Source organism: Ciconia boyciana, chromosome 1, assembly GCF_034638445.1.
Source record: "Ciconia boyciana chromosome 1, ASM3463844v1, whole genome shotgun sequence".
NCBI lineage: Eukaryota > Metazoa > Chordata > Aves > Ciconiiformes > Ciconiidae > Ciconia > Ciconia boyciana.
Window position 1 is genome coordinate 92,235,649 of NC_132934.1, and position 24,111 is coordinate 92,259,759.

General features: G+C 51.3%; 1 protein-coding gene across 4 annotated transcripts in view; it reads left to right on the forward strand.

Annotated features, from left to right (window-relative positions):
* The window catches only part of LSAMP (limbic system associated membrane protein), a 1,028,339-nt gene extending 1,006,857 nt beyond the window's left edge, over positions 1-21,482 (forward strand). For 3 of the 4 annotated variants that reach the window (XM_072881982.1, XM_072881963.1, XM_072881991.1), the window contains one exon: positions 17,137-17,275. In XM_072881982.1, coding sequence (XP_072738083.1) covers positions 17,137-17,234 — 98 coding nt within the window. In that variant the 3' untranslated portion in view covers positions 17,235-17,275. Of the gene's footprint in view, positions 1-17,136; positions 17,276-17,425 lie in introns of those variants that run through there. The other variant, XM_072881974.1, reaches the window with a different exon arrangement.
* The last annotated feature ends 2,629 nt before the right edge of the window (positions 21,483-24,111 follow it).

Consider the following 24,111-nt stretch of genomic DNA (forward strand, 5'->3'; position numbering starts at 1 on the left):
TTTTCACTCTAGTTGTGCAAACTGTTCACAGTGAAACACTTTGCTTTCTCATTCCTCTGCCACACACCCCCAAGTCTGCCAGGCTCGTAGTGCTGCATTTGAGGCAGAGAGCATGAAAAGAGGCACACGGTGAGGTGTTACTGTCTGCTTTATTCCAAGGGAAGAAGGTAAGAAGGCAAAACAGGGTCTGAGTATTTTTCCTGTCTCTGTGCTGCCCAAGCATGGCTCAGGTCCAGGCAGCGCAGCCCCAACGTCCACATGAGACTTGGGGTTTGAATGCGACCTTGAGATTCTAAAAAAGCACAGAGACTGGGCACTTCCAGAAAGCAGGCTACAGCATTTGCAAGCAGTGTTTGAAACTAAATCAACAATAAGGCAGCCAGTCCCCATATTCACCTAAAAAATCTTGGCCTAGGGCTCCTTGGTATCTTTGTTTTACCGCCATATGATGAAGATGCACTCAACTCATGGGATGTTCAGAGGCCTAAATAGTTAATGTCTGTGCAGAGCTTTCAGGTAGAGTGTTATTACGAACCCATGTTGTTTTGCAAAAGGGCACCTGCCCAAGTAAAGCACCTGCAGGTACTCCCATGAAAAGAACAATAAATGCTGGGTATTACACCAGCTCCCTTTAACTACTCTGCCGTTTTCAAATCAAGCTCTGCTTTTGGCAACTTATTCAGGCTCAGGATGTAGTCACAATTGCCTATTTAAAAGGCAAATCCACAAATACAATTAAAGAAAAGTACCTACAAAAAAAGGAGGGGGGGGGAGGAGAAATCAAGCTACCATTAAAATTAAATCCCAGAGAGTGATTTGTAAATAACATTCAAGGAGCTGAGAAAAGGAGTAAAGGAGACCATTGGGAACCTAGTGTGGAAAAATAAATCCAATTAAACACCATTATCATACGTATTGCAAATGAAACTTGTGCTTGGATATGAAATTAAAGTTGCTGAGGCTGTTTGGGATGTAAGGTTTTGAGGAGTTTTCCAATTTTGGGTGTTCTTTTTTTAAGCAGAATTTTCAATGACAAATATTTTTGTCTGATGGAAAACTCAGGGCTCTTTCTTTTTATGATTATTTTTATTATATATCCTTAAATTCCACAGGCAGGCAGTGTTAATTTTTTTCATAGCCAGCCCTGTTTACAGCTGGTTTTGAGTTAGTAGCCCATTAAGCTAAATGATAAAGCAAAAACTGCAAGTGAGCAAGGCCAGGATTTCCATACCAAATACCCCTCCTAATCAAGCTGCCAAGGCCATCCTGCACAGCTTTAGTCAATCCTTTAAAACACTTTCCCCTCTGTCTTTGAAGTTGTTATTTTTTTCCTTTTACTGCTCCCCAGTCTCCTGAGATCATCTCGAAGGACACCCTGGTGTGACATCACTTCTGTGAGGAGTCTCCAGGAATTTGTGGTGCCAAATGCTGGGATATCTCCAGTGACCCAGGACCTGCAAAGAGGATTTTGCAGAGGGGGAAAGTAGTTTAAATACTCTGGACCTCATTTGTTTTCTGAAAGCCCCTACCGGCTTCTCCAATGTGGGCGTTCAGCACAGATATTGGCGCTTATCTCAACATTTGCTTTTACTTCACTGTTCACCTTCAAAGAAACCTTAGGCATAAAATTTTCTTGTTAGACGTTTTTCTCCCTACGAGTTGATGTTCTGAGATGCAGTCCTCAGCTCTCAAACAAGCCTCTCCTTGATGACCAGAATCACAGCCTCCGCCCTCTTTCTCCCTCAATTTCCATTTCTCGTAAGCCTTGGTAACACTTCCCTGCCCTGTGGGGTTTTGAGCATCAATTTAAAAGGAAAGTGTTTTGAGCTGAAGAGCACTGTAGTCATGCTAAGCATTGCTATCATGAGCTAGCTGCTGTGGAAACATCTTGCTTTCAGGCAGGCTGGAGACTCAGAAGCAGCCCATTCAACTAAACACATGGGACTTGAATTTGATGAGCCAGTTTCCTAAAAGGCTGGTGGAGCCCAGCTGATTCAGGTCTCAACACAATTGTCCCTGATAGATTTTCCAGCCCTTCTGATTTTGCAGCCAGGCACTCAAAATGCCCTGAAATGTCTTCGGGGATGACGTCACATCATCGCATCTTCCTATTTGCATTGTAATGTCACATTATAATGGGATGACACAAGACCTGGCTGTCACAAAGGAGGCCTTACTGCATCATCAGGTGGCTTTTCAAAAGAATTTTCTTCTGGAAAAGGAGATTTTGCTCATTCCACACCACACCTGCCAACGACAGGGCAAGTGAGATCATTGTTGAACCTCAAAGGGGTCTGTCACAATTGCAGCGCTAGCTCTATCTCTGTCCTTCATTGTCCCTTGCCCTCAGCCCTTTGAACATAGACTCCTTCCCCCGTGATTAGCACCTAGTGTCCACATCAGAATGGCTTAGCCAGACTGATGGGCTTCAAAACCCAGAAGTCTTCTCAGGAGATTTGTGATGAGGGCTTACCACAGATTAACCAGGGGCTTCCTCAGCATGCTTAGCCTGAATGCCCTGGGAGCTCTGCAAGGGAGATGCCGTGTTTCCCAGAGAGCAGCACATCCAGAACTGCCCGTGGGGCATCAAGCGTGCCAGTCCTTGGGGCCTGATCAGACAAAGTCCAGTCATGGCCATCAACAGGGTGGCAAAAGGCTTACAGCAATAGTGTGTTAGTAATTGGAGGAGGGGGAGAGAAAAGGAGAATGAGCAGTCCTGTCTTTCTGCCAAAACGTGCACTGATCGGAGAATGACCCTGTATGACTGTAGATCGTAGCTAGTCTCCATTTAGCTGTAGCCTGTGTAGCCTGTACTATCACTAATGCCTTCATCAGGTGGGTGGGAGCTGGGGAAAGGGAGAAAAGAGATGTTCATTTGGGTCTGATGACCAGAGTGGGAAACAGAGAGCATCTTTCTTTCTAATACCCTCTCAGTCCTGTTCCCTCCCTATGGAGGTCCTAGCTGTGGAGAAGAGAGCTCATCTGTCGCAGTGGTCACCTCCACCCATCCCTGCTCCCCTTTTGCTTTCTCTAGTGCATGGCCCCATCAGTCCTGCTGAGCAGGCAGCTCTCATGTCAGCGGGGTTTGCTTTGGCAAAAGGATGAACATCTGAATATTTTGAAGCAAAGGAGAGAAGCATGGGGGAATACATCGGAGAGTACAGACTGTAAAGGGTTAACACGTTATGGGGGTTTGCTGACTAGGCAGTGGTGTGGGAGCAGTCCACAGAAACCAGCCTTCCCAGTACAGTGTGGCCAGCTAAAGAACCCATCCGTCTCTGGAGTCATCTTCACTGAGGCCAGTGGGTGCTTTCTCAGCTGGGCTCCAAGAAAGGGTCAGTGAAAACCCAAGCCTTCGTAGCCTTTGAACAAACCAGTTGGCAGAGCTGGGGAAACCGTAGCATAAACAGGCCAAAATAGCCAATCATGTCCTATCATGATCCTGACGTAGAAACTACCAGCAGAGAAGAATAATGGCCATAGGCACTAAGCACAGGAGGGCATGTTTGGAGCCATGTGCATGTCTGCTATTTCCATAAATTCTCAGGCATTCAGGGGCCATAGTTCAGCTGTACTCGTCACTCTGCAGTGATGTGTGCCTGACTACTTGGAGCATGCCTCTCTCTTCCCTGAATGCTGGCTGAGCCTTGGGCATCGGCACTTGATAACGCCCATGACTCTCGGTGGGAAGCACAGCTCGTGGCTCTCCTTGCTTCACGCTGGTGGTATCCAGACAGATTTTCCAAAGAGCTCATTCTCCATTTGGTGAGTGCAGAAGGGGGCGGCTCTGCAGGGTGGATGCTCAGGCAGACCAAGCTTCTTTTGCTACTCAGGGTTAATGTCCGTCCCCGCCAGGTCTGCAGGACCCTGGCAGGTCCCAAGGCTGGGACCACATTGGGTGCCAAGCCTGCGGGGGTTTCAGGCCAAGGGAACAGGAAAGACAAGATAGGGTGAAGGCAGGAGGCCAACATCATATTGTTTCTTGCTATTTCATAGGTAGCAGGCAAGGGGTGGCAATGTATCTTATTTTGACCATGTGGTTAAAAGTGAATAAAATAAAAGTCAGAGGTGATGATGCTGTCTTACAAAAGGGGTAGTAGGGATGTAGCTGGAAACAGCATCTTAGGGAGAAGAGAAATGCTAAGAATTACTTCTACTACAGCTACTAGCATTGTTTGATGGGTTTTTCTGGATAGCAACAGACAGTTTCTGTTTGCTGAGATTGCTTAAAGAAAAATAAAAACCAGCCTGCTTCTTCCCAAAAAAAGCACAAAGAAAAGAAACCAGCTTTCTTAAAGAAAAAAGAGAGACACGGGGGGAAACAGAGAGAAATGGCTTTATTGCTTGATCTGTTTCTGTACTTCTTGTTCATTAATTTTAATTTAGATTGATTTATTCCAAAATGAGCCCTGGGTTGCATATATTTGCATAACCGTCTCCAGTAGCAATGCTGTGGAGAATCCAGTGAGTGAGGAAGAGCAGCAGCAGAGGACAGGAACTGAGACTGGAAGTCCCAGAAAGATATTCCTCCGAGCTGGGCCCTTGCACTAGGTTAGGGAAGGCATTTCAAGGTCTGTTTAGTCACAGGTGTGGCTTTGCATGCATGCAGAACAGCCTTGCAAAACAGAGGCCAGGGCACAGCAGTCAGGTGGGAGAGTGAGGTTGGGTGAAACCAGTGGGGGAGAAAACACACAACTGCACTGCAGAGATTAGAAACAAACCCATGGAAGAGCAACTGCTGTGGAAAATCAGTTGTCCGGTAGGGACACTGATAGTGTCAGCAGTGTAGTATGGACAGATTACCCTGCAGAGCAGCGCTTGGGCAGGCTATAACCCTCCTGAGACAGATATCCTCAGCCCAAAGGATACTCTTAGTCTCATACCATCTGTATGTTAGAGATGAGTTTCTGAAGCCACCAACTGAACCTTCCTCCTTAGAGACAATGAAGGCAACTTATACCCACTGCACAGCAGGCGTACCTAAATCCTTGCTCTCGCCCTCTCGCTCTCTTTACTTCCCATGTTGAGCTGCCAGCCAGGCTGACTGGGACCGAAGTGTGGAGGGCAGCAAGGAGGAGGATGAAGAACAGCCACTGTTGTCTTGATTTAATCCTCACACGCACACAAAAATTCCTCCCACCCCTGAGAGAAAATGACCAGAGTAATTCCCACCTTCATCCTCCTCCTCCCCCTTCCATTTCCAGTGTAAACCACTCAAGACTTTGCCTAACAAATTGGCCTCCCCTCTGGTTATTGTCCCAAGTGAACAGTCTCTCCATTCACTAACCCATGACGGTAAGTCGGTTTGGGAAGTGGCAGGTTTATCTTCCCAGCGCAGGCACTGCACCGGGCCCGCTTGTGAACCGGTTGCCATTCAGTGTCTGCTCTGCTGTTGATAAAGCACATTACACATGGCTGGGCTTGCATGATTAATACAGCTGTCTAAGCGCTCTCTCTAAAAACAAAAACAACCAGGAGAAGGGAGGTGTGGGATTTGGGAGGGAGGGGGTGCACAGGGAAAAAGCCAACCATTCCAAAGAAATCAGGCTTGCAGGAAAAGCAGAGTGCTCCTGGCAGGCCTTCCCTCCTGTGGGCGAGCAGGTCTGTCAGCAGAGCTCCCCTGCAAAAGGGAAAGGCAAGGCGAGCAAAGGAGAAATGTGCTTGGCCCTTCCCCACCATCGCCTGCATGTCCCTCTGCAATCTAGGGAATGAGTGCATGGACAGGAGCAAGGGGTCAGCCCATGGAGAAGGATGTGCTGTAACCAGCATAGCTTCAGTGAGGTATGGCCAGGCAGCCCCCACGGTAGGTGTTACAGATATGCATGCTTACTGATGGACGAGTACGTTCCTGAGCCAGGTCACCTTATGCACCTTATGTGCTCACCCCATGCTCGGAGGCACACCCCACAGTCACTGAGCAATTTTCAGACACCCTACAACATCTAAAGGATGAACCAAAGTGGCTGCAGGCATCTTTTCCATTGCCCCAACTCATCTAGCTGAAGGCCAGCTCAGCTGCCTGTGCAAGCTGTAGTAACTTTCCCTTTTTAATTACTGGTCTGGGAATGGGCTGTGGGAAGCCACTATGGCTTTCTGCTCCAGCTTTCCCTATGCCTGGGCCAGGCATTAAAGCCATGCTTGCACTGTTAGGGTGTTAAGGTGACCAGGAGTCTCACTCTGGAATCGCACACACATACACACATTCGTACTTGCATGAGAACTACAGGTGACACAAACTAATATTTACTTAGACCACACTCTTTGGAGACATACACCCATCTGTGGGCCCAGCTCGACTCCTGTGAAATCTCTAATTCACTGAAATGCTGAGAGAAGCGCACAGGCTTGTTTATAGTGTTCCCATGACACGGGTCCCATACTTCTCGTTGTTCACAAGCAGCCCTTGACAAAGGCTAGCTGGAACCTCCTCCTCCTAGCTTGTTCCACTCCTGGGCAAGGAGGGATGGGGAAAAGTGTTGGTTTCTGCTAAGCTCACTGCAAGGGAGTCCCCAGAGAGGAGTGGTGGCCCTAAGAAGACCTCAAGGACAGGTGGGGGGGGCACCATGCTGCAGGTACTAGAGGAGAAGGGTAGGAAGGGCAGAGGCAGCGATACAACCAGATTTCAGTTTCAGAGTAACATCAAGCATACTGGTCACGCTCCACCCCAATTTAGTTCTCCTTCTGCTCCAGTCTCCTTCCCAGTCACCCCTCGGTGCGTCCCTCCCTCTTCATTTCTGCTCACAGCCACTCAAATCTTTCTCATGCCAAATATCCAGCAAAGCTTGTGGAAAACCATAGCAGGGATGAAGTGGGTGAACAGACAGATATAAAGCTGATGAAAATATTAATTTTTCAAGAGGTTCCAGAGCCTCCAATTAGCAAACCTGCTTCCTAGGACTGTATGTGCTCTGGGTGAGGGGGGCTATGCTGTTTGTTCCGTACTGAGACACCAGACTGTGTGCTGGCATCACCTTTGGTCTGCTGTGCCATACACCATGTGCTTGAGAGGTGAGCAGGGGAGGGATTGCTGTATCCTAGGAAAGTGAAAAGCAGAAAAAGCTCAGCTCTTCCCTGTGATGGACCCTGAAAAAGTCTGTGCTATGTATTTTTTTGATGTTTTGCTTGTAGGATGAGAGTCTTCAATGAATGGTTTGAAGACAAAGCAGTTTCAAGTAACTGATTTTGTATCAGTAGTTTTCCAAGTGTTTTTTAAAAAAATCTCCACCAGCTGCTAGGGGAATGGAAAGGGTGGGAGAACTGTTTTTCAGCTGTGAGAAAACCTTGGAACTTTTTGGTATCTACAGGACAGATCTGGTGGTGAAAGATCTGTGTAACCTTGCAACGTTGGTGGTCTTCTAGCCACCAGCAGCCCCACTGGTCAGGATTAACAGTTCAATTCTAGACTAGGAGTACTGTAAACCAACTCCAGGATAAGTGGCATAAGCAGTCAGCTCTTGAACACCACGACCTTCTCAGAAAGACACTGAGAAATACAATTTCAGGGGTATTCTTTAGACCTCAGGGAAGGATGGGTGCGCTGCATTACAGAATGAATCTTCACGAAGACATGAGGTATGATAGATGAGTACTTAGTACACCACGAATGAGCTCCAAAACATGGGGAAGAACTGTTCAGTGCTAAAAAAGCGTGAGCAAATTCTGAAATACATTAAACCGTGTGCTAAGATTGATAGGCACCAGAGACATTTCCTTAATCTTGTTGGAGAGTTGCTGGAGGGCATCCTCCCTAGTTTACACAGTGGTACTTCCACCTCTAGAAAAGCCAGCCTATTGCCACTGCAGTCACAGTCAAGTTTTAATTACAGGAGCAGAACTGGTAGTGAGAATGGGGTACAAGCAGGTAATGAACAAAATAGTTTCAACATTAAGAACAGGGAGTGAAAAATCGTGTCTTCTTCTCAAAAGGGAGGGGGGGAGACACAGGAAAGTAGTAAGAAAAAAGCCCCAAATGAACCCACTAAGTAGAAGCTGCTAATCCCTAAAGCCTCAGAGTAGAGTGCAAAGCCCTGGAAGAAAGAAATTAATAACTTTCAAAGTATGACCTTGAAAATGGAATTAACAGTATTCCTCCCTTTTAAGCCTTCATGATAATAAAGATTTCATCTTCTGAAGCCCTGGCAAGAGAGTCAACAGACTAGAAAAATTACTTCCTGCAGAGGAGCTGGCAAGTGTAAAACCTAAGACCCCTCCAGGCCCCAGGGAGTGAGATGACAGAGAGAGACCTGTATGGTGCACATCCCATTTCCCTTGCACCTTCTCCTTAGAGGTTTTTTTTCCATTCCTCCCTCATTTTTGGTCCTCTTCTTTGCTCAAGAAGCAGGACTCCAGCTTTCACTGTAAGTAGAGTCAGCCTGTCAACAGCATGGAGCCCAGAGCTGCTCAGGGCAGAGAACACTTGGAAAACCAGCAGGCCAGCTCTACTTGGTTTGCCATCACTCTTTCCTTCCCATCACAGGCAAGTCCTCTTAGCCTGTCCCATGCGTCCTCCTGGCCTTACTTCCGTTCAGAAACTCATGGGGGCTGATTGTCCTCTTACACCAGGTTTTACCTCACATTCTTTGACAGGATCCCAAGGTCAGGTTCCCCAAAGCAGATAAGGAGCCTGTAGCTCTCTGATGCCCTTTGAAACTTCTCTGTGGGCTCTCCTCCATCAGCACGGCAGATATGTCAAGCCTTGGAGTCCTGTTAATGTAAATAAGAGAAAAAAAGGCACCCGCTGTCTCTTTTCCTATCTCCATTTTGGTTTACTCTGATGATGGGACCCAGGACGCAGCAGAATATTCTAGATTGGTGAATGTGGGTGTGAAACATGTAGATGGCTGGGTGATTTTTTTTCCCTCTGGGTATGGAGCAGAAATACATCTGCTTTCTACTTGCATCTCAAATGACCCTTTTTAAAGGTCTGTGTTGGGAATCTTGAAAGGCATAGGTTCAATTTCTGCTGGCGGTGATCATGTTGCTCACAGCATTTGGAGGCATGCCTCTGTGCAACCAAGAGGACTTGTGGATTTGCTTACAAGTCTGACCTAGTTTGCCTGTTCAGCAAGGGTTACATGGCGTGGCACAGCCTCTATCCCCTTCTCTTGCAGACCCCTTCCAGGGGTGCTATCCGTGTTGCAAAAGGGAGCTGGAGGGAGTAAGGGGAGAGAAGGGGGAATATCCATGCGGAGGAAGTAGAATAGGCTAGAAACTTTACCACTGCGCCCTGCAACCTCTGCTGCTTGCTACTGTAGCGGGTAGATGTCTTGCTTTGACGGGGATGACCAACCAGCACATCAGATCTGCCCCCCAAAGCAGTTTTACCAAGGATACTGCTGCGTAGCGGTTGTGGAGAGCTGCAGACTGATGGGGATCAGATTCTGTGCCACAAAAACATGGCCATATTGGGCTGCCTGAGGCAGAAGTGGCTCCGAGCATGCCGAGCTGGCACCCTTTCTTCAGCATGGTCCCGCGGGGGCTTTGCTGTGCAGGACCCCAGCGTTTTCCCGCAGGTGTGCGTAGCCACTAACCCGAGTGTCCCTGCCAGCCGGTGCCGTTCCCAGCCCGGAGGCTGGCCGGGGTTGAGGCGGGCCGGCGGAGCGCCCGGAGTCTCCTCTTTCCTCGGCCTTCGGCTGCCACCTCGCGGGGACGAGGCGATTTGGCGTCAGCCGCGGCTCCCCCGGCCCGGCCCGGCCCGGCCCGCGGCTCCCCCGGCCCGGCCCGCGGCTCCCCCGGCCCGGCCCGCAGCCCCGCGCCGCAGCTGCTGCCGCGGGTTCGTGGCCAAGCAAGGCAGGAGGGAATGGCAGCATCGCCCCGGCCCTGCTGCTGGGCGGCAGGGGTGCAAAGCAGACCCCACCGGGGGGGGGTGCCAACCAGGGAGCTTGCTCCGGGCACCCGGAGGGCGAGTGCTGTACGCCTGCATGCCGCAGAGCTGGCAGCACCCCTTCGCGTACTGCTCGTGCCCTCTCTCATACCTGTTTGTTGGCATTTCAGCTTCACCTGGCACCACATCCATGCCTAGACAGCTCTGTAGGAATCCCCACTTTTTCTCCTGTAGTTCTGACCCCAGCTGGCACTGGCTCCTTGCCTTTGCATTCCTGGTACTAACACCCTCTTCCTATAAACACCATCATTTGCTTGTACCTGCCTCTCTGCCACCATGCCTGGCTTCCCTATGCCTGATCTGGGTTTAATTTCCTCTCCTCATCTCCCCTTCTCCCAGGACCTGTTCTCGTTACCTGTCCAACCTGCATGCTCACGTCAGCTCCTCCATTTCCCCATCCTCACCCTGGCTGACATCTCCTCTTCTTGCCCTCTTCAGTGCCCTGAGCTGAGCGTGCCCATATTGCCATTTCAATTGAATACCTTCCCTGGTATCATTTCCTTTGCTGTAGCCCTGCATTGGTACAAGTGTAAGGCTCATCATATCACCTCAGCCCATGTTACCCCCTTCTTATATCCCTCATCACAGCAGCCTTTTCCTATGCCTCTGACCTGATACAATCTTCCTCCCATATTTATCACCTCCTCATGCAATCCCCAACCCCGAATGGGCACTATAGGCTTTGAGGGGCCAACGCCAGCCATGAGGCAGGGCAAGTACAGGGCTACCAAGCAGCCTTCTGACCTTGGCCACTGTTGCTGAGGCTGTGTGTTGCAGTGCCTTGTAGCACCGTAAATTCAAGGCTTGAATGCAGGGAGAAAAAATGTGCTTTTATTCATCCCACAAGGCTCAGACCTCATAAGTCTGCTCCCCTCTTGGTGATTTCTGCAGCTAGTCTCGTCTCTGGAGGCTGAGCCTGTGCCATGGGGGACGCACCGCTGGAGTCTCAGTTGCTTAGGCCTTGGGGGGCATCATACCAAGTCCTCTCACAACTAAACTGTGCTCCCTTCAGCTGCCTGGGTAGCATCCACTGAGGGCTCCGTAATAGCTGTGCCCCAGGTTTGGTGGGGAGACTTGCAGCTCTGCGATTCAGGCCTTGAGCATTCAGTGGCCACCAATCTCTTGACACTGTTAACAGTTTCCTTGACAAAAAGCTCATCTCTCTTTCTCCCAGGGAGATCTGAACACACCGCAGCTAATTCTTCCCAGACTGAGCAGTTTCCTTGGCCTGGCTCGCCTGTAGTCAGCAGAGGAGGCTGCACAGCAAGGAGTGACTGAGACAGTTTTAATCTAGCCAGTTCAGGTAGCAATTAGTAACGGGCAGTGTGCCAGGCATTCTGTTAATACCAAGGTCATGAAGTCACAGGAGAACGTAACACCCAAATTTAATGTGTGGCCATAATATCACTGCTGGCAGCTGACTGCCGCTGTGCTCCTTAAAAGGTTGTGCGTATGGAAGTCTTCAGGCAGTCCAGAAGTGACTGGACGAGTTCATGGGAGAAAAAATGAATCTGTCAAGGATTGCAGCTTCCACTGCCTCAGGATGACTCTGAAGCACCTGAGGCAGGCCAATATGATGCCATGCTGGCCATATGCTCCCAGCTCGTCCCCACGCAGCACCTGCAGGGGACAGGACTGAAGGTTAGACAAGACCCTTGGACTGACCCAGCAGAGCTGGTCTTTTCTTGTGGTATGCTCCTCTTGGAGGCAGGCTGGTTTTGAGGGAGAGAGCAGCTCTTGGCTTTGCAATCTTGCTGTGGTTTGCTGTGAACATAAGCAGCACCCTGCTTTTCCCCTCTCCTTCCACCATCTCACTCAAGCCCTGCTTGCCATGTCTTTTCCTACACCCTTCACAGGAGTAGGGGCAGTTCATGAGCCATGACACACACACACACACAAGTATTACAGCTATACCATGCAAACTACCATACATACCCATGCATCTATAGTGAAACCTGGGCTACCCTAGCTTGCAGTCCTCTGGGGAGGAGCAAGTGTAGCAAGCCCGACTGTGCTGTGCCAGTTGTATGGGGGGCCCTAAAACCTGTGAGGGGCCAAAGCACTGACCCACTGAGGTGGCCCCAGGAAAGTCATTCAAGACGTGTGAAGCCTGTGGGGACCGCCTCCTCAAGGGTGTTGAGGGCAGATAGTTTTGTGTAGCTATTTACCTTTTCCTGAAAGACCAAATCTCTGCACTCTTGCAAGGCTGTGAGCCAAAGCATCAGAGCAGAAAAAATAGTCTGAGGGACAGTCACTGGCTTTCTTTTTTTAACGATTAAAATAAACATTTTTTTCCTCCTCAAGCCTTGCTCTCAGACACAGCGGAAGTATTTTGGCTGCTGCTCTTCCACTTAAAAAAAATAAAATCAGCCCAAGGCAAACACCCAGCATGGGATTGTTCCACCTGCCCTATTGATGCTTGTAAAGTGCTACACAAACAGGGCCTTATAATGAGAGGTCAGGCAACCTTAGCAGTAGCGGGTGCCGCTAGCTCTGCATACAAGGCTGGTAAAGCTCTCGCAGCACTGCCTAAACAGCACGCTGCACACGAGAGCATGCAACAACTCTTCTGCTTCATGCTGCATGGAAGGGTTTGCCTGCAGGAGGGTGAAGCACCAGGCAAAATCTCTGAAGTCCCATGCTGAAGGGCCTCGCCGCCCCTACCGCATCCCCAGTCGAAAGTATGGAGATGTTCTCCCAGAAGTGTCAGGAAAAGGCCCCTGGAGCCTCTCTGTGCGAGGCTGGTGCATGGGCCCGTTACACGCAGGTGGGCAGGAGCAGCGAGGTCACGGTGGCATGGCTCTGTTTTTCCCGTGGTGAAATTTAAGGGCACGGGTAGGGTTACACTGCCTTGGGGAGAGGGTAGGATGGGGGCTTCACATGGTTCCCTTCAGCCCTGAGAGATCTACAGCTCTCTAAATCTCGGCCAAGGCTACCTTGTGCCGTGACACCAGTGCAGATCGCCCAGGCTGAATGCGTGGCACAGACAAACCCTTGGAAACACGAGGTGCCGTGTCCCACGAGGCTGCTGCAGCACAGCTAGGCACCATGGCAGGGATCCACCTGCATCTGCACCGGGTATCTAAATGTTTTGCTATTTGAAGCAAGGAAGAGGACTGCATGCAGAATTGCCTTGCCAGTTTTCAGTCTGTTCCTTCTTGATCTGATTAATGTGATCTGACTTGGTCAGCCATTTGAGGCCTGAGTTCCCTTAAGGGTTTATTTGTGAAATGCTGCCAGGTATTCATATTAACTCCTCCTCATCATCAGAAACCCTGTTTCCTTCCTGGCTGCGGTGGAAGAAAACCCCCTGCAAAGCCATTGCGTGGTCACAGAGTTCACAGTGCTGCCTAGTTGCAGGGGGATGAACAGCCCGGGAGACTGGCTTGCAGAGCAACTTCCCAGAGCACAGGCTCGAGGTTACGAACGTGGGAGACTGCAGAGAAAGCGCCACTCGGTTGCCAAAGCCCCCTGCGGCAAGCGCCCGCCGCGAGGGTCGCTCCTCGGCTTTCGGCACCAGGGAGCGCGGACTTTGCTGAGCGCGGAGGGGCTGAGCTCCGAGCCGAGGGCCGGGCGCGGCAGCTGGAGTCCGCGCCCAGGCCGAGCCAGGCAGGGCAGCGCAGCCCGGTCGCGCAGGGGCTCGCTGGGGCTCCGCGGGGCGCTCGCTCGGGCGCCGGCGGCGGCGGCGGGAGGCGCGGGCGGCAGCGGCGGCGGCTCGGCGGGGCGGCGGCGGCCGCCAGGGGGCGGCGGAGACCGCGGCGTGGCGCGCTGTGCCGCGGCTGCGGGCGCGGGTGTCCGTGCCTGCGGGGGGGCGCGGGGGTGCGCCGGCCTGCGGGGCTGGCTGTGGGCGCGGGGGGGGGCATGCCTGTGGCGTGTGTGTGTGCGCGCACACGCGTGGGGGAGGGCGTGCGGACGTGCACACGCGGGGGGGGGAGCGTGCGGACGCGCGTGCCCGCGTGTGCATGTACATGTGCATGCGTGCCCCTGTGCGGCTGGGTGGGTGTCCCTGCTGGTGCGCGTGGGTGGAGTGGAGAGCGTGTGGGTGTGGCGGTGCGTGCGCACGTGCACGTGTTCGGCAGCACGCCCGTGGCAAGCACGTGCCGCTGCAGGGGGCCGGCGCGCTCCGCCGGGTGTGGACGTTCACACGTGGGTGCCTCGGCTCCCTCATCAGCAGCGCGCACAGTCCAGAGCAGCACGTGCACACAGACACACACACACAGATGTCATCACGCAAACGTGGGCTGTCACAGCCAGCCAGGCCACAGCACGGCAATACCGAGGTGTGGCTAGGAAAGAAGACTGGAAGTGATAGAGTGAATTGAAAACATACTATTTCCTGCACGAAATCTCGCTCAGAGATGAATATTTTATTTTCTTCTAACATTTTCACTCTTTTCTTTTTTTACGTTTGAGCGATTAGTCCCTCCCCAAAGCCTAAATTCTCAAAGTTTTCAAGATTTTATTTTGTGATTGAATTATAACCTTCCCACATTTTTACAATATATGCGACAGTAAATGTAGCATATGTGGCACGCACTTTAGCTAGCTCTGCTGTAGGACACAGAGATTACACGCAGCCCCCAGGGTTATGTGCAGGGGCTGCAGCAGCTTTGAACCACGATGGGTCCCAGGCCTCCCAGTCAGCTTAACACGCTGCCCGGCACCTGCACAGCTACACATGGCTGGGTGGTGCAAACAACTGCTGGTATTAGCATGTGGTGTTGCGCAGGAGATGATCAGGAATGCACATGGAGAGGCTTCTGCAGCCAGCCCCATCACCTCACTGGCACATGCAGGGAGTTTAGCAGGGAAACATGAGGACATATAACTCGCACCGTTTTTCAGCTGTGGAGATGGGAGTCTTGCCTTGTCAGATATCCTCAAGCTTATGCACACAAGTTCAAGCAGAGCAGAAGCTGGTGTGACCCTCTCCCAAGTCCTTCATCACACCGTCCTCCCTTATACCTAGGTATTGCAGACGCTCATCTTTTTACCATACCATACCCCCATCCCCCACCCCCTCCAAGCACACAGACCCTGAGCCATGCACTTGCACGTATTAAGGCAGCGGTACCCAGCCAAGACCAAACACACCCCTGCCTCTGCTGTGCTAGGTGTGCATTGCGTGCCTCCATAGCTACATATGCCTTTGCTCTGATTGCATGTGCCCCCTAGAAAAGTGGCAAGGAGGGGGATGGTTGCCATGTATGCATGTGTTACATATGTGTCCTTGTATGTGTTAGACAAATAGTATTTTAGCCAAATAGTAAAAATGTGATGGCTGAAAACTTTTTGTGGGCAACACACCCTGTGTGGTGTGTTCTTGATTATTTGCTGGGCCAGAGAAGTCATGTTTTGGGACTTTTTCACCACCAACATGGGACACAAATGGTCCCAAACATCCTCCCCCCAGGCATTTGACCATGAAAGATGCTTTCTTTGACACATAGGTCAGGTAAGTGTAGTAGCTGAACTTGAACTTGTTCCTGAGCTCAGAGGGGAAAATAAGTTCCTGTCACCAAAACAAGGAGTGAAAAAGCAGTGTTACAGGATTTGTGTGACAAGCCAGAAAAGACGAGCAGGGGATAACTGAAAAAAGAAGCCATAGATGGAATATAAATTTTCCACACAATTCAGCACATACTGACTTAATAACGAAAGAATAGAATTGGGGCACAAACAGCTGATCTACTAAGTGACAGGCTACATTAGGAAGAAATCACACAAACGGAAGTGCTACAGAATTTCGGAGGCTCTGCAGACATCCTTCTTGGATTTGCTGCCTTTTAGTCACGAGCTAGAGTTTAATAGCGACTGTGCTGCTGAGCAGGCCTGTGGCACCCGTGCTCCACCCAGCAGAGAGGGACTCTTTGCCTGGTTAAACTCTGCAGGTTGTGAGAGGGAGCAATTGCACTTTGGTCCCATGGGGCTCTCCTGAACAGGGGCTTTTTTTTTTTTGGCTCCCCCCTGCCATTAGGCATAGTTCTTCTTGGCAGTAAGCATGTCTTCTTTCTTCCACAGCAGGATCAGTCCCAACATACAGACTCATTTCCATCTCCACACTTCAGCATCTTCCTGCACCCCTTCTGTGTAAAGCACCACATATACATACACATATACGTATATGTGTACATGTACATATGCATATACGTATATGTGTACATATACATGTACATATACCTGCATGTGTACATGTACATATAAATGTACTTATATGCGTACACCTATGAGTACATATGCATAATGAGCATGGATTTGTGAAACCACAGCCATGTACACCTCCCTGCCCCATTATAAGGAAAAGGCTGCCAAGGCTTGGTATTGCAGGGTGAATTTAAAACAGCATCGCTGCCTTTAAAGCCATCCAGAAAAGGAAACCCATAAATGAGAGGATGAATGAGAAGATGTCAGGAGTGTTAGCACTTAATATTCCCGGAGCAAGGCTGCGTTATTTGTTGCTGCGGCAGAGTGCTCCTCCCTGCCCCCTCTGACAGACCCCCGTGCATGCGCGCACACATGCATGCAAGTTCGTTTCCCACCCTTATGAAAAATCAACCTCCCTGGCACACCCTGCACCCTTACCCCATAGCTGTCGTGCCACAGGGCCATAAACATAACAGCGAAGCCTTCCTCCACCCTGATTAAGAAATAAATAATTGCGGCACAGACCCTGGGAAGGGGAGGCATCCGCTGGTTGGGCCCATGTTTTATTGATCGGACTGCTGTGATGAATCAGCCCCCGTGGAGCCGGTGTCTGGCTGCAGACAGGCACTGGCCACCGCGCAGAATTACAACGAGCCCTGGCATCCCAGGGCCACCGCCGGGAAGGTGGTGGAGCAGGGAGGTGCGGGGCTGGTGGGCGGGGGTTGCACCGTGCAAAGGCGTGAGCTGTGCCAGGCAGCCAGCGGCTCCCAGCCGGAGGCATGGCGCGGGATAGAATGGGGCCAGCAGCCGGGGTTGAGCCTTCCCGCTTGCTCCAGGCCCTGCGTCTCCAGCCTGGGTGTTGCTTAGGGAGAGCTGCATGCTGACGGAGCACTGGGCGGGAGGGGAGGATGCTGAGGAGCAGGCGGGCAGGAGCCTGCAGCTGGGCTGGACGGAGGCTCACCTAAGCGGGAAGGCGGCTGTGCCCTGCAGCCCCGGCCCCCTGCCACAGGAGCAGCCCGGGAGCAAAGCGCCATGTTCCTGTGTTACCCCCGTCTCGCCCAGCCGCGTGTAATCTTGTCCTCTTTTCTCTCCCTTCTCGCACCCTGCAGGACCCGGCACGGGGAGAGTAGACAACGGCTCCATGAGTTTGGCCGTCCCACTGTGGCTGCTGGCAGCGTCCCTGCTCTGCCTACTCAGCAAATGTTAATACAAATCAGAATTAATAATAATAATAATAATAATAATAATAATTAAAAAACCCAACACGACAACAACAACAACAACACACAAAACAAAATGCGTTATACAGGAGACAGAGTGAAGAGAGGGGAGAGAGAAAAAAGAGGGGGGGGGGAGAGAGAGAGAGGACTGTTTCTTTCACAACTTTTGTGTGTTCAGGAGCGAAGAGGGGGGAGAGGAAAAATTACAGCAATGAAGACTCAGCAACATTTAATCCGAAACCTGACAAGCCGGCTGTCAAGTCACCGACCATCTAGGAGGCAACACAAAGCAAGGGAGAGAATGGGGCACCAGCAAGGATCGTGTCGCCAGAGGATGCTGCAATGTAAACAATCCAACAAAACCTGCAAAGCCAATCGAGCAGAAGATCCCTTTTCTTTTCGCTCCTCCTTCCTCTTTTCCATACTCCCTCACCTTCCTTCCTTCCTCCTCTTTCTTTCTTTTGCTGAAAGAGGTCTTTGCTTCGGTGTCTATAGCCACTTAACTTTTTGGATGCCCTGGGTCATTTTTGTGAGCTGATGCTCAGCCAGTTCATACTTTTGAAAAGAAAAAGAAAAAAAAAAGCCACAAACCAGAGCAAGTCACCTGAATCTCTCTGCACACTGGTGTCCTGTGAAGAACCCCTTCCTCTCATCACTTCACCCAGCGCTCCTGTGCACCCAGCCCTTGCTAAACACCTTCTTTCCTGTCCCCTCCATGCAACATCACGCTGACTTGAACTAAAGCTGTCAACTCTACTGAAAACATACTTTTCTTTTCTGTTTTTTTTTAATCCTCTTCCTCTCCCCTCTCAATTCAACCAGGTGTCTTTCTCTTTCTCCCGTGTATGCCTGTGTGCGTGCGTGCATGCGTGTATGCGTGGCTCTCACTCCGTCTTCTCTCTCTTTCTCTCTCTTGCTCTCTCTAAGCATGCAAAAGGAACAGTCCATGTGTACATATGCTCATCCTGCTGTAGATAATGTCCTGCCTTGTAAGTGTGAGACAAGATGCTGAGAGATCACTCAGGCAGAGAAGAGGGGTGAGGAGAGAGGGGCAGCTGCAACACAGGTTCCCATGGTGTCCCCTCTCCAGCGTCCTCACTGGCTTTTTGACTCCTGGCCACCTTGCTTGCAAGAGTCAGTCTGCACCCTTGTTCAGCCTTTTATTCTCTCCCACCTGCAACCTGTCTGGCTGTCAGCCTTCAAGTACCAGCATAGCAGCCCCTGCTACGCACGAGTGCTTGCACATGCGCATGGGAGTGTGCACACGTACAATAAGCAGAAGAAACCAGGGCAGGCCTGCAGCACTACGGAGTGCAGAGTGCAGCCGCCCATTCCTCCTGGGGAGGGGAGGCTGGGCTGGTGGTGTGTGTGTGATGAGACCTTGGACATCACCGAGCAGCCATTCCTGTAGCTATAGTGTGTGCGTAGGAATGATGCCTCAACGTGAAAAACCACCATCTGGTCATTCCTAACCATTTTTGTAGTCATGCAAAAATAGAGCCAATACCCTTTTTTGTTGTTGTTCTTGCTGTCCTCCCTGTTATAAAAGGAAACGTATGCTATGTAAGGGTGAGTGTGTGTGTGTGCGTGTGCTTGTGCGTGTGTGTGTGTATTGTACACCACTGCTACTACAAAGCTCACTTTGCAAATTCCACATTTGAAACAAATTGGGTCAGAAAATGTCTAGGACCTGTGAATGTAAGAAGAAAAACAAATGTCAGGTCCAAAATCCTGGGCTTATAAAGAAGGAGCTTAAACTGGTGCAGCAAAGAAGTAGGCAGCACAATTCCCCTTGCTCTTCTCTTTTCTCATCCGAAGGGTGCTGGTCTTGCTGGAGAGGGCTATCACTTGCCATCATCCTTCCCATGGCAGAATCACATGCAGAGGTGCCCAACAGGAGATGCTCCAGTGGCCTCTGAGCAAGGAGAAGGAGAGGAAGAGAACAGGCTGTGAGAAACAGGGTTAAGAAAATGCTGGGTGGTGGCTGGAAATTGCCACTCCAGCAACAGGTCTGCTGCAGGAGCCAGAGCGAGCACTGGGAGAGGGGAAGCCAACAGTCATATGCTCCAGTGGCTGCAGTGCATGTGTGTGGGCCAGGGCAGCAGGGAGGAGACTCCTGTGTTTCGTGGCTGGTCACGAGCCCTAGCATCCACAGCAAAGGTGATAAAACACAGGGTTTATCAGGTAGCCACTTTTTTTTTGGGGGGGAGGGATGTGCAGCGAGGAACTTGCGTTAGCCCACACAAGTCGAGTGACCATCCCACGACGGTACAGTGTTTTACAGGTGCTTGGCACCACTGAGCTTTCAAGCACCAGTAAGCTTGCTTTTCTGTCTTTGCCCTGTGAATTGGCGCAGTAGCAGCGTGCTTGGCAGCCATGCTCATGTGCTCTTGAAGACAAGGGGGAAACAGCTTAGGCTTGCAGCCCTGCAGCGTGCGGGAGAGGATACCCACCGGATCATCCCCTGCCAGGAAGGAAAGTGGGAATTGCTGTCTGTGAGCCCGTCCCCATCTTTGCATGGCTGGGGCAGACTCTGCCAAGGCCTCTCCCTGCTGCTCAGTGCGGCGCTTTCACCTTGCACTGCGGCACTGCCGGCGCCTGCCTCCTCTCTGCTGAGCTCAGCTGTTTCGGGCAGCAGCAGGCAGGCAATTAAGCAGGCAGTCAAGGGCTCGTCGCAGGCAGCCAGAATGAGTGAGGAAATATTAAAGAGAGACACAAGAGGCTGAAGTTTGGGTGATGGCAGGCTTGCTATAGATCTGCTGTGGATTTGGATGGTGGTAAATTATGCTCCTCCAGGCCCCAAAGCCATACCTGGGTGTGTTTGTGCCTTGGTGCGGGAGGGGAGAGCTGTGCAACTGGTGCATGAAATCTGCGCAAGGGACAGCTCCCCCCTTCCACAACAGGGCGGTCATGATGGGACTTGTGCATCTCCTTTGGAGACTGGCATGCTGCAGCCCAAGAAAAAAATGCCCTGTATCCTTCAGGGCATTCAGACACCCCAGTCCTCGTGCCTACCTCTCAGGAGGGTTGTGTCATTCAGTGTCTTAGTAACAACTCCAGATTTCCTGCTGTAACAGGGCTCCTCACACCCCTGGTACGGCCATGAGCTGATGCTGGTCCCAGAAGCCGGGGCGGGGAGCTGCACCCTCTCCAGCACACTGGCACGAGGGAAAACACCGCATGGCTGGCATTTCTCATTCTCGGCGCTGTACCTACGGCTGGATTTACTGTTGCAGGCTTGTTGCGAGAAGGTGGGCAGCCTGCAGTGACTCGCTGTCACAGGCTGTTCCTAAGGGCTGGGTCAAGCCCACCATTTTCTTTAGGTTGAGGCTTCTCTTTGATGTCAGCCTGGTTGCTATTGTAAGGTCTGTCCCGTGCGTTGTCCTCTGCATGTGTTTTTGTCGCTGTGGGGTCACTCCTAGGCACTGGGTTCACGCACATCAGAGCCCTGTGGTGTGGTGGTGGTCACAAGTCCTCATTGTCTCACATTTTTTTTGGTTTGAAGGAGATTTGAGGGGATATTTTTTTAGATGTCAAGGCACAGAGGCTTATGATTAAAGAGAAATATATTACTAAAAACAGGACACCCACTTTTTGAAGCCATCTGCCTATTATCTAGAGGAAACAGCCACAACCCCAGTGCTGGGATCTGGTCTTGCCTGCAGGACCTGGGCAGATCTGTGCCTCCGTTGCATGGCTGTGAAACAAGGTTAAAGCCAGTTATTTGCAGACCTGTCTGAGAAAAGCCACAAATACCAAGTATGCCTGTTACCTGCAGCAGTGCTGGGAGCCCCACTCCTGGCAATGTCTGTTCCTAGCAGGGCTGGGGGAGTCGTGGGTAGGCTGGAGCTTGATTTACTCTGATCCTGCGAGCTGCCGCATGCGTCACGGGATGCTGTGAACATCCCCCTGTTTCTCCTGAACTCGAGCAGGGATCACCCAAAGCATCTGTTGAAAGGACAGCCCAGACAAATATAGGAAACACAGGCAAGGTCAAACGCTTTTCGCCATTCTCTTTCTCCCCTCTGCCCTTTGACAGAGATGTTGCAAAGGGTTTTCTTCTGTCTCAGGCATTTCTCTCTGAAGCTGTTTCTCCTCCTCTCCTCTACTCCGCGTTCATGTTGCTATCTTCTCCATACCCTCCTGAAAAGCTGTGCTCTTGCTTTCTGCTGCCTCTCAGCTGGTTGGGGACTGAGAGAGATGGGAGTTTGGAATGGGACACCAGTTCCTTGAGCTTGTCAGTGTAATTGTGTTTGATTGATGGAGATTTAACATTTAGTGTTATAAAAAGAAACAAACAAAAAGGAAGGAAAAAAAAAGAAAAAAATTGTATTTCTTCTACTGGTTTGTAAATATTACAAGAGTTACATGAGATGTCTGGTAATGTCCAAGCAGAGGAACAAAGACTTAGATTTAATATATGGCCCCATACTTGCTAGCAGATTTCTAACCCTTTTCAGACGACCGAGAGGAGGGGTGAAGGCAAGTCTTTCTGAAAGGAACTCACAGGGGAAATGCAGCCACCCCGAGCCACATGACCTCCATGCGTGACTGTAGCACGTTGCTTGGAGCGTGTGTCTGGTCAGATGGAAAACGAAGCAGACGCCTGTCTCTGAACGGCTGGGAAGGGCGACGTGGGACACTCCAGCCGACACCTGTGTCTTGGCAGTTGTGTTCATTTTTGTTTGTTTGCAGCCCCGCAGCTTGCGGCTATGTTGCTCAATGATGCACTCCTCTCCTCTCCCCTTCCCACTTCCTTCACCAGTGAAGTTGTGTCACCCCATGCTAGCACCAAGTGCATGTTAACGTGCCATTCATGAAGATTTCATTGGTGACATGCATTGTGTCGAGAGTTAGTCTTTGTCTGCACACCTTTCTCACACCACTGACTGTTCACCGCTCGGGCAGATCTCTCGTGTACTGCTGCTTGCCCCACTTTTGGCCAAAGTATATCCAAGCCCCACCAGCTCTTCATAGCTCCAGGTGCATCCAGACCATGCCCCCAAGCCACCTGTCTGAGCAACCCCATTTTGAAAGTCCAGGCTCACAGCATGGACAAAGTCGCTGTCAATAGCCACATGGTCTCCAGACTGAGTGGAAGCTGCACATCTGGAAGGAATTTGGGGTAGCAACAGCAAGTCTTGATGATTCAGGAGCATTTGGGGAAGAGGATCTGGGAAGTCGGAGGAGCTACTTTAGAGTCCTTCACAGCCCCACCACAAGGTGATGTTTCAGCTCAATCTTTGTGCAGCGCTTTACCATTTTGCCCCTCCCTGGTGAGGGGATCTATGGGCACAGGGAAACAGCTCTTCTCCTCCCAACCCCTCTCACAACTCTGCGTCCTCTCCTCCAAGCACACTGACCCACAGCCCAAATCATCATGGTGCTTGATGTGATGTAGCAACTGACACCGAGGATGGCTAACCAAGACAGTCCTACAGAGGAGATGCTAGGGCGGTGAGCAGTTCTCTCTCTCTCTCTCTTCTGATGGTGCACAATCTTACTGCTTCTCTGACTCGAGTACACGAAACCTCTTGAGTTAGGGATGCCGGGAGCAAACCGTCCCACGGAAAGAGGAGACCCTCAGGCGGGGAAGTGATGGAGAAACTGGATGGTAATTTCCAAGATGTGATGCCAGTGGAAAAGGGTAGGGATGAGTGCTGTCCACGGTCCAACACAGAACTCCCAGTTTCACCAGTGAGGAGACTGTGGCCTCTCAACACTAGTCTTAGAGCGGCTTCATTTCCAGTGGGACACCTAGAAGATTTCTTTTAACTGCATGACTCCTGCTGACTAAGAGCTGTGTCACGCCATTAAAACCTCTTTCTCTTTTCCTTCTTGTCACTTGCTAGAACGATGTTCAGGCAGCTCCTGCAGCCCCCCCAAATTTTGCTTGATGGTTGGCTCCCATTAGGGCAATATGTGGTGTTGGCTTGTTGATTCACTCACCATAACAGGAAAGCAGAAGTGAGCCTGGTGGGGATATGTTGGTATGGTCCTCTATATCTCTGTGGCTTGGGGCGATGTGTGTGAGGCAAGGAGACCAGCCAAGGCAGGGCTTGGGAAAGAGGAGCAGCTCTCCTAATGAGCCCAGGCAGGTGGCAAGCAAAGGGTCCTTCACTTGTTGCAGGCTCAGGTTAGCTGGTGCCACAGCGACTCAGCCTGCCCTGCAAGCCTTGTAGAAGTGCCCAGGCAGCGGAGGAGGAAGGGGCAGTGCAAGTCAGGAGGATGTGACTGCAGCACGGGTGGCAGGGCTGCGTGCACAGCAGGGCTCCTTGGGCAGCACAGCTGGGGAAGGGGCAGAGATGGCATCCAAGAAGGGCCGTTCCCAGGTAGGGCAGGACCTTCCTTCCCTGCCTGTGCTCCTGGTGCACCAGGCGCTCGCCTCCTGGCCCCCCGGGCTGTGCACACCATGCTGCGACGGGCCTTGGTGAGCGATGCAACAGTGTGAGACCACGGTGGCTCCGGCCGTGCCCCGGGAACAGGTGTGTGGATGCTTCTGTATGTAACATATGGGCCACGGATGGAGACGAGGAGCAAGACCACCTAGGAGCCAGCCGGTAAGGAGAGCACCTCTCAAGCGGGGCTGTCCTTCTCCAAAATTATGACATCCACTCTCCATCTCGGCCATGCACAGGCACACACGCATACCCCTGCAACCTCTACCGCACACATGCTACAGTAGTCCTCATGGCTAGCATATAGGTGCTCTCCTTTCCCACGCTCTCCATCACACCCACAGCCAGACATGCACTCCTCCACTTGCTCCCGGCCATGGCTCTCTCTGCCCACACAGCTACATGGTGACCTCCTGAGGAAACCAGGAGAAAGCGCCCGTGTGCCTGCGCTTGTGCATGCGGGAGC